Below are 19,703 nucleotides of genomic sequence, written 5' to 3'. Positions count from 1 at the left end.
CCCCAGGAAAAATGACATCCAAGCAGAGACAAACAACACATAGTCCAGATAATCTGACTTGGTACAGCTACAAAATGTTGTGGAGTTAGTCCAGTTTTACGGCCACACAAACCTCCCACTCTTCATATTTAGACCATATGTCTTAAACGTAGGTATCATGCAATAAAATCACATCACAAGATAGTTCTTTTAAATTAATATTTACCTGGCTATCAAAGATTTAAAAAAATTGTGCTTCTAATCACAATTCCCTTGATAATGGGTTGATTACAATTGAGGAAGCTATTGAACTAAGGGTTTCAAATGGTAAAGCAAGGATTTGCATAGTAAGACTATACAAATCCTTGGGAAAAGGAAGTCATCCTTTCAAAAGTTTCACATACACTATCATAATCTGGTTGATCATTACAGAATATATGTGTCACATGACCACAGAATTATTTCTCTTGTCGTATCCACAATCTCATTATCTTTTCCTCCACTGTGACTTCACCTGATGTTACGTTAATTTCACCTAACTTGCCATGGAAAACATAACTGGTGCCACTAGTGGTGCAGAAACTGCTTACTATTCTGGAGTACCTGAGTTTACCCTTGTCACATGAACAACATAACTGGTGCCACTAGTGGTGCAGGAACTGCTTACTATTCTGGAGCACCTGAGTTTACTCCCTGTCACGTAAACAATATAACTGGTGCCACTAGTGGAGCAGGAACTGCTTACTATTCTGGAGCACCTGAGTTTACCCCCTGTCACGTGAACAACATAACTGGTGCCACTAGTGGAACAGGAACTGCTTACTATTCTGGAGCACCTGAGTTTACCCCTTGTCACGTGAACAACATAACTGGTGCCACTAGTGGTGCAGGAACTGCTTACTATTCTGGAGCACCTGAGTTTACCCCTTGTCACGTGAACATCATAACTGGTGCCACTACAGGAACTGCTTACTATTATGAAGCACCTGAGTTTACCCCTTGCCATGAACAACATAACTGGTGCCACTAGTGGTGCAGGAACTGCTTACTATTCTGGACCATCTGAGTTTACCCCCTGTCAGGTGAACATCATAACTGGTGCCACTAGTGGTGCAGGAACTGCTTACTATTCTGGAGCACCTGAGTTTATGCCTTACCATGAACAACATAACTGGTGCCACTAGTGGTGCAGGAACTGCTTAATATTCTGGAGCACCTGAGTTTACCCCTTATCACATGAACAACATAACTGGTGCCACTAGTGGTGCAGGAACTGCTTTCTATTCTGGACCATCTGAGTTTACCCCCTGTCAGGTGAACATCATAACTGGTGCCACTAGTGGTGCAGGAACTGCTTGCTATTCTGGAGCACCTGAGTTTACCCCTTATCACATGAACAACATAACTGGTGCCACTAGTGGTGCAGGAACTGCTTACTATTCTGGAGCACCTGAATTTACCCCCTGTCATGAACAACATAACTGGTGCTCCTAGTGGTGCAGGAACTGCTTAATATTCTGGAGCACCTCAGTTTACCCCCTGGCTTTAATATAAAGGGTTTCATGTTTCTTTTGCTTTAATTTTTGCAATTTTATTTTTCAATGTCTGTGTTGTTACTTTACTGGATTTGGTGTTTCCAGCATAAATTTTGTACTCCCAGTACTGATTAATGTTTTATGACATTGAGACCCCAGCCAACCTGAATTCATCCAAGGTTTTTTTGTGGGGATTGTGTTGCTGAAGCTTAAGTTTTCTTTATAGTGTTTTGAATCTCATACATGTACATGCAATACTTTCAATATGCATACTAGGGGCTCCTGGTGCAGCTGGTTATTATGTAATATTTAAAGTCTGCTTGTACATTTATGAAACTATTATGGAATCCCACTTTGGACTGACAAATCTTTACAGTAAATAATTGAAATAAATAACTGATTGTTTTATTCCACCATGATTGGTGATTTCTAGGAACAAACAAATGCCACTGTGTCAATTAAAGGATATTTAAGATTGCAAAATAAAAAAAATCTGCTCATACATTGACCAATCAAGATAAGCTATACTCTTAATTCTGAATATTATGTTATATTCATAAAATGACTGCCCCATGTAACTCAATTGTTATTTGTAACCTTATTAGGACAAAGAAAATACCACTTTGTCAATGAAAATTTCTATAAACATCATCCTTTTGTTTTACAGCACTATTTGATAGTCCTTATCACTATTTGGGAATCTGGGACATTCGACCTAAGAATATGCGCTACTTGAACTATTGACATCTTATTATAATCACTTTTCCTTGTGGTGTCAGACATTTTATATTGTGAAGTCAAAATTTAACAGGAACGTTTGTGATGTCCAGTAATGGCCGACAAATAGCGATAAGGTGTATTGTAGATTACTAGAACTAAATAAATACCCCTTTGTCTATTGTAGGTTACTTAGGCCAAACAATACTCCTGTATATTTTACAACACCAAATGGTTATAGGTTATTTGAACCAAAGATATATGATCCCTCTGTCTATTGTAGGTTACTTAGGCCAAACAATACTCCTGTTTATTTTACAACACCAAATGGTTATAGGTTATTTGAACCAAAGATATATCCCTCTGTCTATTGTAGGTTACTTAGGCCAAACAATACTCCTGTATATTTTACAACACCAAATGGTTATAGGTTATTTGAACCAAAGATATATCCCTCTGTCTATTGTAGGTTACTTAGACCAAACAATACTCCTGTATATTTTACAACACCAAATGGTTTTAGGTTATTTGAACCAAAGATATATCCCTCTGTCTATTGTAGGTTACTTAGGCCAAACAATACTCCTGTATATTTTACAACACCAAATGGTTTTAGGTTATTTGAACCAAAGATATATCCCTCTGTCTATTGTAGGTTACTTAGGCCAAACAATACTGTATATTTTACAACACCAAATGGTTATAGGTTATTTGAACCAAAGATACATCCCTCTGTCTATTTTAGGTTACTTAGGCCAAACAATACTCCTGTATATTTTACAACACCAAATGGTTATAGGTTATTTGAACCAAAGATATATCCCTCTGTCTATTGTAGGTTACTTAGGCCAAACAATACTCCTGTATATTTTACAACACCAAATGGTTATAGGTTATTTGAACCAAAGATATATGATCCCTCTGTCTATTGTAGGTTACTTAGGCCAAACAATACTCCTGTTTATTTTACAACACCAAATGGTTATAGGTTATTTGAACCGAAGATATATCCCTCTGTCTATTGTAGGTTACTTAGGCCAAACAATACTCCTGTATATTTTACAACACCAAATGGTTATAGGTTATTTGAACCAAAGATATATCCCTCAGTCTATTGTAGGTTACTTAGACCAAACAATACTCCTGTATATTTTACAACACCAAATGGTTTTAGGTTATTTGAACCAAAGATATATCCCTCTGTCTATTGTAGGTTACTTAGGCCAAACAATACTCCTGTATATTTTACAACACCAAATGGTTTTAGGTTATTTGAACCAAAGATATATCCCTCTGTCTATTGTAGGTTACTTAGGCCAAACAATACTGTATATTTTACAACACCAAATGGTTATAGGTTATTTGAACCAAAGATACATCCCTCTGTCTATTTTAGGTTACTTAGGCCAAACAATACTCCTGTGTATTTTACAACACCAAATGGTTATAGGTTATTTGAACCAAAGATATATCCCTCTGTCTATTGTAGGTTACTTAGGCCAAACAATACTACTGTATATTTTACAACACCAAATGGTTATAGGTTATTTGAACCAAAGATATATGATCCCTCTGTCTATTGAAGGTTACTTAGGCCAAACAATACTCCTGTATATTTTACAACACCAAATGGTTATAGGTTATTTGAACCAAAGATATATCCCTCTGTCTATTGTAGGTTACTTAGGCCAAACAATACTCCTGTATATTTTACAACACCAAATGGTTATAGGTTATTTGAACCAAAGATATATCCCTCTGTCTATTGTAGGTTACTTAGGCCAAACAATACTCCTGTATATTTTACAACACCAAATGGTTATAGATTATTTGAACCAAAGATATATCCCTCTGTCTATTGTAGGTTACTTAGGCCAAACAATACTCCTGTATATTTTACAACACCAAATGGTTATAGGTTATTTGAACCAAAGATATATGATCCCTCTGTCTATTGTAGGTTACTTAGGCCAAACAATACTCCTGTATATTTTACAACACCAAATGGTTATAGGTTATTTGAACCAAAGATATATCCCTCTGTCTATTGAAGGTTACTTAGGCCAAACAATACTGTATATTTTACAACATCAAATGGTTATAGGTTATTTGAACCAAAGATATATCCCTCTGTCTATTGTAGGTTACTTAGGCCAAACAATACTACTGTATATTTTACAACACCAAATGATTATAGGTTATTTGAACCAAAGATATATGATCCCTCTGTCTATTGAAGGTAACTCGGACCAAACAAATGAGCTGGGTTGAAAAGAAATCGACCTATTTCCAGTTGAAAAAATCTCTATGCAAATTCTATAAGTGTTTGAAAATTGAGTTGATATAAGAACCCTACAAAACAGACCAAAACTCATCTTTTATTTCGTATTTGAATGTTCCAAAATCTATCAAAGTTTTATACTTGTACATGTAAATGTACACTTGCATAACATTGATTTCTATCAAACACAGCTCAAATGTAATATTTCCTGGTTCATGTTAGCTTTTTCCATGCATTATATGTACTTTTCCCTCGAGGAATTTAGTGCGTCTGAAGAATCTACTGCATCCTAAGTATGCTGATTTATTTATCTATTTAGTGTGTTTTTAGTACTATTTTGTGTTTTGTCTGAGGGATGTCAGCAGTTAATCTATTGATTGACAAAATCTACACATGTTAATTATTATCCATGAGGTAAAAGTCTTCAAGGTTTTTTTTATACCGCTGATTCTGTATATATATATATATGTATAAACAAGTCTAAATTGAAAACAACGTTCAAACCTATGCAGTGGATAAAAACCGCAATTTTTATATGTGTGCATGCAAAACAAATTTCTTGGTAGAGGGGTCTAAATACAGCACAAACAACATTTTCCAAAAGACCAAAAAAGTGAAAACGTATATTTTAACAAAACGCATTTGACTAGCAGGTGGAACAATTGATGTTCTTAGACCCTGCTGACTGCCATGGCGATTGCCAAATAAATGGATCACCAGATGTAACAAAATGGATCTTAATTATTAATTTAATACCAAACAGAAAATATATATATATGGTAAATCTTACTTATCAGTTCAGAGTGACAGAAAGACTGCTATAAAATATATTACTTTAGAAATAAGGGTAAACATTAACTGCCTCTTAATTTCTGCCAAAAAATATCCAAAATATCTTTCCTTTTCCATTCATGTACTAAAGTATTCATTTGTATGAACTGCCCTGATATCAAAGACTACCAATATTTTGTTTGACATTTAAAAATCTTCATATGTAAAATAGTCTCCAAGTTAGCTGGCAGAAAGGTCAAATATGCTATCTGAAGAAAAAAAAATCTCCTAAAATCTTGCTCATCATCATTTCATTATTATTTGGGGAATATAAGGTAAAATAACATGAAATACGTTTTACAACAAACTTCCCTTTGAATGATTCCCTCAAAGGGAAATACCCCACTATGGAGGTTTAAACAATTGATACCAAGGAATTTTACCAGTGTAAAAATACAATTTGTTTTTATAAGAATATTTCAAAATATAAAAAAATGTAAGTAAAAATTAGGCAGTTGCATAATAGAAGCTTAAGTATGTTAAATTCCTCAAGGGAGCTACCATTTGATTTTTATTGGGGGGGTGGGGGCTAGGATGAAATTTGAAAAAAAACAGGCAGGACAGGAGTTTTCAGTAAAAAAAATAGGCAGAATGAGCAACTTGGCAAAAAAAAAAAGAAAGGCAGGATGACAATTTATGTAAAAAAAAGGATAAACTAATAAAAAAAAAAGGCAGGACTGAATAGAGTGAAAAAAAAGGCAGGACAGAGATTACAACTAAAAAAAAATGCAGGACAAAATTTTTCATCCTAACGCCCCCCCCCCCCCCCCACACACACACATATCAAATGGTAGCTCCCTTAGTTGTCAAGAAATCTATAAAAGTTAGGCAGCTGGTCTTATAATCTAGGTAGCTTGACATGACATATATAGTTGTCTGGTAATCTAGGTAGGTTGACATGACATATAAAGTTGTCTTGTGATCTAGGAAGGTTGACATGACATATAAAGTTGTCTTGTAAACTAGGTAGGTTGACATGACATATAAAATTGTCTGGTAATCTAGGTAGGTTGACATGACATATAATGTTGTCTTGTAATCTAGGTAGTGTGACATGCCATATAAAGTTGTCTTGTAATCTAGGTAGGTTGACATGACATATAATGTTGTCTTGTAATCTAGGTAGCTTGACATGACATATAAAGTTGTCTGGTAATCTAGGTAGGTTGACATGACATATAATGTAGTCTTGTAATCTAGGTAGGTTGACATGACATATATAGTTGTCTGGTAATATAGTTAGGTTGACATGACATTAATTGTCAGGTAATTCTAGGTAGCCTGACATGACATATATAGTTGTCACATAATTTAGGTTACTTGACATGACATTAGTTATCAGGTAATTTTTAGGTAGCTTGTCATGACATAGTTGTCAGGTAATTCTAGATTGCTTGACATGACATTAGTTGTCAGGTAATTCAAGGTAGCTTGACATGACATAATTGTCAGGAAATTCTAAGAAGCTTGACATGACATAATTGTCAGGAAATTCTAGGTAGCTTGACATGATATTAGTTGTCATGTTATTCTAGGTAGCTTGACATGACATATATAGTTGTCTGGTAATCTAGGTAGCTTTACATGACATGACATAGTTGTCAGGTAATTCTAGGTAGCTTGACATGACTAGTTGTCAGGTAATTCTAGGTAGCTTGACATGACATTAGTTGTCATGTAATTATAGGTAGCTTGACATGACATTAGTTGTCAGGTAATTCAAGGTAGCTTGACATGACATTAGTTGTCAGGTAATTATAGGTAGCTTGACATGACATATCTAGTCAGGTAAACTAGGTAGCTTGGCATGACATTAGTTGTCATGTAATTCTAGGTAGTTTGACATGACATTATTTGTCAGGTAATTCTAGGTAGCTTGACATGACATTATTTGTCAGGTAATTCTAGGTAGCTTGACATGACATATATAGTTGTCTGGTAATCTAGGTAGCTTGGCATGACATTAGTTGTCAGGTAATTCTAGGTAGTTTGGCATGACATTAGTTGTCAGGTAATTCTAGGTAGCTTGTCATGACATAGTTGTCAGGTAGTTCTAGATTATTAGTCATGACATTGTCAGGTAATTCTATGTAGCATGTCATAACATATTTCAGGTATTTTAGGTAACTTGACATGACATAGTTGTCAGGTAGTTCTATATTGTTAGTCATGACCTAGTTGTCAAATAATCTATTTGCTGGTAATGACATAGTTGAAGCTGGAAATAACATATTTGTAGTCTCCAGTCTGAGACAGTAATATTTTTTATGTGATAACTTTGGCTTTACCCAATGAACTTCACACTTATTTTATTCACATTTATTTTCCTAAATGGTCTTTGTTGCACCTACTCCTCTTTTAAGGACAAACAACTACTTGATAAAATAATGATGAAAAGGGGAGAAATATGGAGATGTTTGCCTCAATCTCCCACCATATCAGGAGTATTGTCTTCATGAGGAGATTTCCAAGTTCTTTGAAAAAAAATTAAATTCAGGGAGTCTCTCATCAATATATCTGGTGATTGACACACATGTTTTAGGACACAATGACAAATTTCAGTATCATAACTAAACACAGATGATAAAATTTGGTCTAAATAAACTGTGATATGAAGTTTTTACCCGAGTTAATGGAGCATAAGTGAAGTGATGCATTTTGGATATGGGATATATTCAATGGATTTGTTCCAAGTCATTTTGTTTTTTACCATGATTTTGTCTGTTTCTTTTCGAGTTGTAAGTTTTGATTCTGTCTGTGGTAATAGTTTTAGGACTGACTAATTAAATTGTTTAATATCAGGATAAACACTGTATTTATACAAGGATTGAATATCTTTATGGTAATATTTTAAGTAATGTGATTTTCAGTATAAGGTTTGATTTCAATTTATCTCTACTTTTTTATTTGGATTGAATTTGTGTTAATGATTTGTTTACAGTACCTCTTCTTCAAGAAATAATTAACTAAACAAGAAAAAATGATGTTTATTTATAAAAAAGATTTTTTGTTTTGCTACATTTTGACAAAACAATATAGGAGTGTAGGCCCATCCCTCCTTATCAAAAACATACGCTTGTGTACAATCACTTCATCTGAATACATTAACCGATATTTCTTTGTTGCTTTAGTTAACTGTGTTGTCTTGGTATAGATTTTTCAAAGTACCGCATTCAAATGAAAAATGCTATTTTGTTTATTTCTTCATTTCAATGTTTCTATAAATGAACTTTGCAGATGGAAGTATCTGTTTATAACATATTTATAATATTTAATGTTCACTTTCATGGCATATGTCAGTCTAACCTTTGTGAATATTACTGGGATTAAAGGACAACCTGCATAATCTCTTGAGAAAATTAATGCTTATAATTTTATGATGCATGCATATGACATTTTCAAACTATTACAAAATTTTTTGAATTTGTACCTTCATGGATATAAGTAGATTTGAGAAACATCTGTGTTTGTATTATGATTTCAAGGAAAATTGATATATAGGTATAATTCTATTCCAAAGTGATAATTACCAAAATGGCGGTCAAAATAAGTAAATGCGCATGCACTCAAAGTGCTCGACAAGATTTGATATCAATTTAGAACAGTATATCCTGAACTAATTCCTGGGGACAAAGTTATTTGTCTGCCACCATATTCACACTGGCCTTAAAAATATGTAAACATTCAAAATTCTCAGATTTCAACGAAATTTGATATCAAGATAGGATATGATATCATAAATTGATTTCTGATGTCAAAAATTACCTGTCTGCTCCCATTTTCAAATATATGTAGTTCCTTATTTTCAAAATGACATGGTCAATATGTATATTGTAAGGCACTTAGTTCCATGTTTTGCTTGTACCTCAAAATCCACAAAATATGATATCCCAGGAATATGTATTGATTTGTTTGTATCAGTTTTACTTATTTGATTCTGAGCATCACACAAAAATGTGCAAGCAGGGCCCTTTAATAAATAGCTGACATGTCTGTTATCTAGTTAGTGCTTTTTCCATTAATTACTCTTTGTGATGTCACTTTTATGACTAGAAAGTGTAAAAAAGTTAGGGAAAACTGTCCAGCTAAACGGTTCGCCTAAACTGTGGTTCAGTGTTATTATACCATCCAGCCATTATTGGCCTTCAACAGCTGCTTCTAATACAAACATATTACAGTGCCCTTACTGCAATAATATCCAGCCATTACTGGCCTTCAACAGCTGCTTCCAATGCCAACATATTACAGTGCCCTTACTGCAATACCATCCAGCCATTATTGGCCTTCAACAGCTGCTTCCAATGCCAACATATTACAGTGCCCTTACTATAATACTATCCAGCCATTATTGGCCTTCAACAGCTGCTTCCAATGCCAACATATTACATTGCCCTTACTGGAATACTATCCAGCCATTATTGGCCTTCAACAGCTGCTTCCAATGCCAACATATTACAGTGGCCTTACTGCAATACCATCCAGTCATTATTGGCCTTCAACAGCTGCTTCCAATGCCAACATATTACAGTGCCCTTACTGCAATACCATCCAGCCATTATTGGCCTTCAACAGCTGCTTCCAATGCCAACATATTACAGTGCCCTTACTGCAATACTATCCAGCCATTATTGGCCTTCAACAGCTGCTTCCAATGCCAACATATTACATTGCCCTTACTGCAATACTATCCAGCCATTATTGGCCTTCAACAGCTGCTTCCAATGCCAACATATTACAGTGCCCTTACTGCAATTCCATCCAGCTATTATTGGCCTTCAACAGCTGCTTCCAATGCCAACATATTACAGTGCCCTTACTGCAATAATATCTAGCCATTACTGGCCTTCAACAGCTGCTTCCAATGCCAACATATTACAGTGCCCTTACTGCAATACCATCCAGCCATTATTGGCCTTCAACAGTTGCTTCCAATGCCAACATATTACAGTGCCCTTACTGCAATACCATCCAGCCATTATTGACCTTCAACAGCTGCTTCCAATGCCAACATATTACAGTGCCCTTACTGCAATTATGTCATTTATTGTTAAAACATTTATAGCTCCCTGTATCACCTTGCTCATTTATCACAGCTGTGTAATGTTTAGGTTGTATGGGGGTCTTAATTTCACCATCTTATATCTATGGATCACAAATAATATAAGCAAAATGAGGATTTTAAATTTGATGTATGCCTTTTTGTGCTTCTTCGTTACATTTGTTTGTTTCTATAGTGATTAAGATGATAACACAATGTTGACTGCTGTACCCCTATTTTTTTAAATTTCTACCTATTGTGTCTGTTTGTTTTGTTCACGCATCGTTGTCAATATAATGGAATTTGATGCGACTGTCATACAAGTGAGAGGTTTAGCTAGCTATAAAACCAGGTTCAATCCACCATTTTCTACATAAGAAAGTGCCTGTACCAAGTCAGGAATATGACAGTTGTTATCCATTCGTTTTAATGTGTTTCAGCTTTTGATTTTGCCATTTGATTATGACTTATATCTAGAAATTGACTATGGGGGTCGGTTGAAAACAAAATTTTATGACAAAAGAGATGATTTCAGCTTCCCAATTGTGTGGATTTTCATTTTTAAACCAAGAGTTCCAAATGGTGAAGTTGAAATCATCACTTTGTAAATTTTACGGACGCCATCACGAGTTGGTTGACCCTTATGGAATATCTGTTTCACAGATGATGTCGGATATGTTCCTTATGTCGTAACTACAATCCCATTCCCTTTTTACCTATTGTTTTTGTTTGTTTTGTTCACACATCGTTGTCAATATAATGGAATTTGATGCGACTGTCATACAAGTGAGAGGTTTAGCTACATTTAAAACCAGGTTCAATCCACCATTTTCTACATAAGAAAATGCCTGTACCAAGTCAGGAATATGACAGTTGTTATCCATTCGTTTGATGTGTTTGTTTTTTATTTTATTTTGCCATTTGATTGGGGACTTTCCTTTTTGAATTTTCCTCGGAGTTCAGTATTTTTGTGATTTTACTTTATACAAATGTAACAGCAAATATTCTGTCAATATCAAAATAGGCAAATTTTCTTAAAATGACAATTGTATTTACAAATACTGAATATGTTTTGTTTTGTCTTAATTTTTGATTTAAACTTTGCATTTTAAAGGGAGATAAGTCAGATAATATACTTTGATAAAAGATGTACAGTATTTAATTAGCATGAAAAAAACAACAGTGACCCAAATTTGCATCTTCTGAAAGTGTTTTTCAAGAGCTATCATCTCATATTATATTTCAAAATTCTGTTCACACAATAATGCTTTTTCCCTGTATAATCCCTACAACATGAAGTCAGTTTTTAACAACCTGTATCTAATGACAACATGCCAGATGACCCATACTTTTCAGATCACATGGACCAAAAGGTCCAAGTGAAAAGTAAAATAACAAAAATACCGAGCTCCAAGGAAAATTCCAAATGGAAAGTCCTTCATCAAATGGCAATATCAAAAGCTCAAACACATCAAACGAAAGGAAAACAACTGACTTACTCCTGAATTGGTACAGGCATTTCCTTATGTAGAAAATGGTGGATTAAACCTGGTTTTATAGCTACTGCCATCACTTGGTGTCTGTTGTCTGGCATTTTTGCTTATAAAAACTGCAGCAAAAATGACCATCTAGGAGCAAAAATGACCAGCTAGACAAGATCTGCATTTAAGTCAGCATAGTTAAAATAAAAAAATGACTCCTTTACAGGAGTTGTTGACTTTCAGTAATGATTTTAATGATTTATAGTACTCGTTTTGATTTTTCCACGAAAAAATCAATGAAAATGGGTAAATTATTTGACAAAAAAGATCTTTTAAAATAATGTTTGTAACGACATTTACATGCCTAACTTGAATATTTAGTTTGTTGACGCCTGCGCTCTATGTTTCCTGGTCTTAAATTTGGTTGAAATCTGGCCAATTTTGTCAATTTTCGCCAAAATCTCTTATCTTGACCTATTTTGGATGTAAAAATCAATGCTTTAGAATAAAACTTTGACACAAATAGTTCTTTTTAACTTTCTCACATGTCTTTAAGTCAGCTTAAAACATTTTTTATCTTGTAACATTGAACTTTATAACCGGGGCCAAATATGGCCCTTACCGAACTTACTCCTTTGTAATTCGTTGAACATTTGAATTCGTAGTTCACCTGTATTCACGAAAACCACGAAAATTGGTAACCAACGAATAATAATGAATCCACAGTAGTATATTGAAAGGAACTGTAAAGAGCAAAAATTATCAGCAAAATAGGATCTACAAATAAATCATGATTGAAATCTAGCGATGACTCCCTGTAAGAGTTATTGGCCTTCACCTATTTTTTTTTGCACTTTTGGGATATTTTCTTGGAAAATATAATCGATCAAGAGAAACTTTTAAAAGGCAAAAATGATCACCTAGAGAATAAGTTACATGTAAGTCAACAAGGGGAAAGTCATCAGTCAATTCCTTATAGGAGTAATTGCCCTTCAATGATGATTTATGCCTATGATAGAAGAAGGGCATTATGTTTTTTGGTTTGTGTTTTAGTCTGTCCATTATAGTCTGCCTGTCCCATATCAGGTAAAGTTTTGGTTTAAGGTAGGTTTGATTTTTGGTTAAGTGTAGTTAGTAGTCACATCAGCTTGAAACTTTGTACACACAATCATTATAAAGTGAATTGATATATACATTGTATGTCATATTCAGATTTTAACCAATATTTCATTTATATGGAAATGTGAAAATACAAGTGAGGCATGGTGTCCTATGGACCCATACTCTTGTTACCCATTTTTGACAATAATCCTGAAAACTAGAATGAACAGAGAGAAACTGTTAACAGCAAATGGATCAGCAACACAAGATCTAAATGAAATAAAATTATGGATAACATCTATTGACTCCTTATTGGGGTTATTGATCTTAAATGAAGACTATTTAAAAAAAAAAATTCTTCATTGGATGGATCTAGATTAAACCTGGCCAAAATCTTATAAAATGTGTGAGAGATCATGCTGCCACTTTTTTTTTTATTTTACCAGATGAGCCATTCATGATTCTGGTAGTGTCTTTAAGATGTGCTATGATTGCCAATGAGAAAACTTTCCATCAGAGACAAAATGATGTAGAAGTTAGCGACTAAAGGTTACTGTATGGCATACCTGTCGACTGACCCGGATCCTGCGGGTGTGACCCCAGATTTTCACAATTCTGAGGGGTCACCCGGAACACCCGCCAGGTGACCAAATAACCCGGGAATTCGGAAAATAACCCGTTTTCATCCGGATTCCTTAGCCTTCAGACTGATTAGATATAAAGTGATTTCAATGAAATACCAGCAAATTCGTAATTCTTCCTGGACAAGAAGTTCAACTAGCTGTGTAAACTCAGTTCAATTGACCCATTTCAGTGCATGGCTTCACTTGACAGCTTTGGTGTCAAACACACTGTTAATTAACACCAATTACCTTAGCTTTAGGTCGTAAATAATTTGTGTATTTCAAAGTGGTTTTAAAAACAACTTGAGTTACTTCCCCTTTTTTGTCAATTCACAATATACTCCTTAAACTTATGTTTTTTTTTGTAAAAAGATTAAATCTAAAATGAATTGAATGCACAAACATATCAGAATAATACTTTTACTTATTGTTCTACCTTAGAACAATTAGAAAATAAAAATTTTGAAAATTACTTTTTTTCATCTATTCCTCCTTTAATTGTTTAACTTTATTTTATTATACTCTAATATCAACTATTGACATGTTCTACTGATTAAAAGCTGCACAAATGTTTGTAAAGAAAACACAAATTGGCACATTGTATGTCATGGAATGAATATGAACAGGAATTAAGGCAATGAAACACAAATCTATCAATGGCCTCCAGGTGCAATGAAATAATGATATGTACAATTTTAAATTACTTAACCATGTGGAAATGTTTTGGAAACTTTGATATAAGTTATAAGAAAAATGTCCCCTAAATACTGAAATTCAGCACGAAAAAGTTCGTACGCGTTATGACCTGAGATTTCATTCTTCTATGCAGGTGACATCACCTGCATTTTCATTGTCATAGGTTGACAGGTATGCTGTATGGCCTTCAACAATGAGCAAAACTGATACTGACTATCGCAAGCTATAAAAGGCTCTGACATTACAAATGTAGAACAATTCAAACAAGACAACCAACTGCCTGATTTATGTACAATACAATAAACGACAAATGCTTAATTATTTGGGCTCCTGACTTGGGACAGGCACATACAGAATGTGGAGGGGTTATACATGATTTTGGGCACCCAACCCTCCCCTAACCTGAAACAGTAGTGTAACAGCATAACTTAAGAACAAACTATGAAAATCAGTTGAAAAAGACTGAACTAATCAGATTGACACAAAGCACACAAAAAACAAACAAAAGACTAAAGAAACAAAGTAACAATCTGAGATTCATTGTAGTTACTGAAAGCTAGTTCACAGACAATAACAACTAATCATGTATTCAAACTTTTCCAGTCTAGTTTATTCTAGTCAATTGTTCAGTTACCAAAATTACAACTTCTGAATTACCAATTGTTAAATTAAATTGCTGTATGTATATAACGTGAGCAAATTCTACCTTATAACAAAAAGTTTAAATCTAACCCTGTGATAACTGGTATAATGCCAACATAAAGTTTTGTATCGCCTGCTCAGTTTTTGACTGAGCATTAAGTAAAAGAAATACATCATGAAAAAATACTTCCAGCTTATTTGGTCTCTGCCATGTTGGGATGATCAGGGTTGATACCTGTGTATGTTTCACCAAAAATGTTTCCACTGAAATTGATCATAAGTATACTTAATTGACTTACAAGTAAGTTGTGTTAATTGACTAACGAGTAAGTTTACTTAATTGACTTATGAGTAAGTTTACTTAATGGACTTACATCAGTTATTTTTGTCGAGCCTTCGACTTTTGTCGAAAAAGCGAGACATAGCGATCCTACATTCCGTCGGCGGCGGCGTCCACAAATATTCACTCTGTGGTTAAAGTTTTTGAAATTTTAATAACTTTCTTAAACTTTCCTGGATTTCTACCAAACTTGGACAGAAGCTTGTTTATGATCATAAGATAATATTCAAAAGTAAATTTTGTAAAAAAAAAAATCCATTTTTTCCGTATTTTACTTATAAATGGACTTAGTTTTTCTACCAGGAAACATTACATTCACTCTGTGGTTAAAGTTTTTGAAATTTTAATAACTTTCTTAAACTATCCTGGATTTCTACCAAACTTGGACAGGAGCTTGTTTATGATCATAAGATAATATTCAAAAGTAAATTTTGTAAAAAAAAAAAATCCATTTTTTCCGTATTTTACTTATAAATGGACTTAGTTATTCTACCAGGAAACATTACATTCAATCTGTGGTTAAAGTTTTTGAAATTTTAATAACTTTCTTAAATTATCCTGGATTTCTACCAAACTTGGAAAGAAGCTTGTTTATGATCATAAGATAATATTCAAAAGTAAATTTTGTAAAAAAAAAAATCCATTTTTTCCGTATTTTACTTATAAATGGACTTAGTTATTCTACCAGGAAACATTACATTCACTCTGTGGTTAAAGTTTTTGAAATTTTAATAACTTTCTTAAATTATCCTGGATTTCTACCAAACTTGGAAAGAAGCTTGTTTATGATCATAAGATAGTATCCAGAAGTAAATTTTGTAAAAAAAAATTCCATTTTTTCCGTATTTTACTTATAAATGGACTTAGTTTTTCTGCCAGTTAACATTACATTCACTCTGTGGTTAAAGTTTTTAAAATTTTAACAACTTTCTTAAACTATCCTGGATTTGTACCAAACTTGAACAGAAGCTTGTTTATGATCATAAGATAGTATCCAGAAGTAAATTTTGTAAAAAAAAATCCAGTTTATGCGTATTTAACTTATAAATGGACTTAGTTTTTCTGCCAGTTTACATTACATTCACTCTGTGGTTAAAGTTTTTTTTAAATTTTAACAACTTTCTTAAACTATCCTGGATTTGTACCAAACTTGGACAGTAGCTTGTTTATGATTAAAAGCTAGTATCTAGAAGGAAATTTTGTTAAAAATTTGTTCCATTTTTTCCGTATTTTACTTATAAATGGACTTAGTTTTTCTTCCAGTTAACATTACATACAGTCTGCAGTTTAAGTTTTTAAAACATTTATTAGATTCATAAACTATCCTGGATTTTTACCAAACTTGGACAGAAGCTACTTACAATCAAAAGATAGTATAGAGAGGAATATTTTTATTAATTTTTTCCCTCATTTTTGTTGAGCCTGCGATTAACAGCAAAAGTAGGCGAGACACTGGGTTCCGCGGAACCCTTACGAATTTTTGTTGTAATTTGTTTTGTGAAACAAATTAAAGGAAAAACGTTGGTGCCATGTTTTTTTTTCAGCTGAACACAAAGCCATATATCATAATTTAAAATCCTTCGAAAATAATAATTATAGGTTGCATGCAAGATCTTATAATATAATAACACATATTTCAAACTGTATGATGAAGTGAATACCCTCTTCTATTTGTGATTAAATGACTGAATGGTCGACAAGAGTACTATTGACCACTCTGAAGTGATTTATAACACACAAAGGATAAAACATTTCCAGTTTAAGTGTAAAAAATCATTAATTATTCAATGCATCAATCAGTACGCAATAATATTTGACAATTTATTTTGATATAATATGTCTGTATTGAATAGTTAGCAGATCAGATTTCCTACAGATAGTAATAATTGAGCTTTTGTGATTAAATACCAATTTACATATATAGATTTTTTATAGTAATATTTCTTGACGCCCCATTTTAATCTGTTCTTTAAAAAAGTGTGATATATTTGTTTTTTAATTTGTATTATTTCCAGTATTTGTCCATTAAAACATAGTGGCTAAATTATGGTATCTCAATGTTCCTGAGAAAATATATTGGATCCAGGATGAGGTGCAGCAATCATAAACTAATTAAGTTTTTTAGACAGGGATTTCATTCTGTTGTTCCACTGACAGGGATGTGGAAATATCAAAATTCTTCATTACTACACAAAAATCTGTTTTTCCTGAAATTTTCTCGGCATGTCCCTACTGGTTGTGCTATAACAGAAATCATTTATCCTAGACAAGTAGTTGGATCATATTTACTTGGCAAATCGGGCATGTTATTTCCACAACCATGCTATTGGGTTATTTGATGAAGTATCTTTTAAGTTATAGTATCTTGAGTGATATCATTTAAACTACAGCAGACGGCATCTATTACGTGTAATATGTATTGTGCAACAGTGTTAATTTTCCTGGAAGTCTGTCTATGTATTAAGGTTATAAAACTGACCAATATTATCGGACAGAAATCAGATACTCCCTGTTTACTGAAGTTCTATATTTGTTCGACTTTCCAGCCGATTTAATTCATCCAATATGCATGAATTAGATATTTTCTACTAAATCAATTGGAATTTATTGGCATTTTATTATCACATAAGTTTAAGACTTTCATTATAATGTCTATAATGCATTGTTAACAATAGTATTTTCAAATGTCGGTATTAGCTGACTATTTCTCACCAAAAACATCCTTTATGAACTTCATACTAAAATAATATTAGTATCTGGCTATTAAAATTGATATAGGATCCTAGATAAATTATTGATGACTGAAACTTTAGAAATAATCTAATCAATAAAAAAGGCCAAATAAACAATATAAAAATGATCATTTGTTTATATGAATAACTACTGAAAAAAGTAAACATTGAATTGATCATATCAAAGGATACAGGAGCTAAACTATTGGTCGATTACAGCGTGAAAAATTCAATATTACCTTTTAAATTGACAATACGTTAATATAACATACTACAAACATATGGCTTACTTAGTCTGTGTATGCTGTAGTAGAAAAAAGGATTTAACAAAAGCAGATGTTGTTTTTTAATAGAAAATGAACCTTTTACCTATAAAAGAGACTGTGTTGAATTGATTGTAAACAATGCTTTGTAAAATCATTGATTGACATGTGGAAGAAAGTAATTGTTTTAAGAGTAATGTGACATGTATGTCTGTTTCCCACACATAAGTGCTGTAATGTGGAATTTGTTGGAAAATGGATTTTATTACAACGACAATGGTCATTAGGCAATTTTTGTGTTCCGGGCATTTATGAGCATTTATTGTTGATCGTTGATAGTTTTTATATAATGGATGGTGAATGTTTCTTTGTCATGTGACATTGTGATAAAAAACAAACGGTTTATTTTTTTATTCATATTCATTTCATGCAAAACAAGAATTTATATTTCAACATGAGTATAAAGATATAAATTGAAGACTGAAATGTCACCTAAATGATGGGAAGACGTTTAATTTCTGCTTTAAGTCAGCAAATTTTAAATTTAAAGTCTGTATTTGGATTTGGTGATTCTTCAACAGAGAAGGAAGAAAAGGCTGTAACAGCAGTAAAGAAGGAACCTATTGCAGCAGAACAGTTCATACAACGACTAAAGCAAAAGAAATCAGATAAATATTTGAAAATTGAAGTTCGGGTAAGTGATATATATTTTTTCCATTCAATTTGATTCAATTTATATATATGTGTGACAAAACTAATCTTGACCTTTTTTCACATCAAAACCATCATTTTTATTTTTCTATAAAGCTCTGCAGTTTATAATTGGAAATATAAAAAAATCATTCTGAAATTATTAATTTTTAACAGTTCGAAACCTTTTGTCAATGAATCTCTGTTTTCTATTTTCTGTGATATTATTAACATACTGTGTCAATCCCCAGTTTCTATTTATTTACTGGTTCATTGGACTGAAATATTTGATCTATTAATAGTGCAGTTGGACTATATATCATTTATTTAGCTACTCTATTTGTTTTACTATTGTGACTTCACATTCCTTAAATGATTGCCAGCTAATACAAGGTTATTCTGCATGTCATATTGCTATGTAGGGCAGATAATGATTGAGTAAAACACAGCTTGGATTAATGTTAAATTACGGAGGTTAAAGAAGCCAATGATTTAAAACACCAGTATAATGCAAATTTACTAAATGTAAAAGAAAAGAAAAATTAAGTTTGAAAATGTTCAGGTTTTACAAAAGACACTGACTGGCACATGAGCAAAAATTGCAATATGTACAACAAATAAGTCCTATGAGACATTAAAAGGGGGTTGAATTCATTATATAATGACTTAAAGAAATATACCTGAGTATATATGGGGTCCATGAAAAAATGGACCTTACTCTGGCAACTGACCTACAAAGTATTTTATATGGACC

At 33.0% G+C, this 19,703-nt stretch overlaps 1 protein-coding gene across 2 annotated transcripts in view; it reads left to right on the top strand.

Annotated features, from left to right (window-relative positions):
• LOC127727043 (receptor-type tyrosine-protein phosphatase epsilon-like) overlaps window positions 1-19,703 on the top strand; it is a 177,881-nt gene that overhangs the window by 92,600 nt on the left and 65,578 nt on the right. For both annotated transcript variants that reach the window (XM_052234447.1, XM_052234446.1), the window contains exon 5: window positions 18,841-18,953. In XM_052234447.1, the coding sequence (XP_052090407.1) occupies window positions 18,841-18,953 (113 nt within the window). The remainder of the gene's footprint in view (window positions 1-18,840; window positions 18,954-19,703) is intronic.

Source organism: Mytilus californianus, unplaced genomic scaffold (assembly GCF_021869535.1).
Source record: "Mytilus californianus isolate M0D057914Y unplaced genomic scaffold, xbMytCali1.0.p SCAF_19, whole genome shotgun sequence".
Lineage (NCBI taxonomy): Eukaryota > Metazoa > Mollusca > Bivalvia > Mytilida > Mytilidae > Mytilus > Mytilus californianus.
This window is presented reverse-complemented; position numbering and strand designations above follow the sequence as displayed.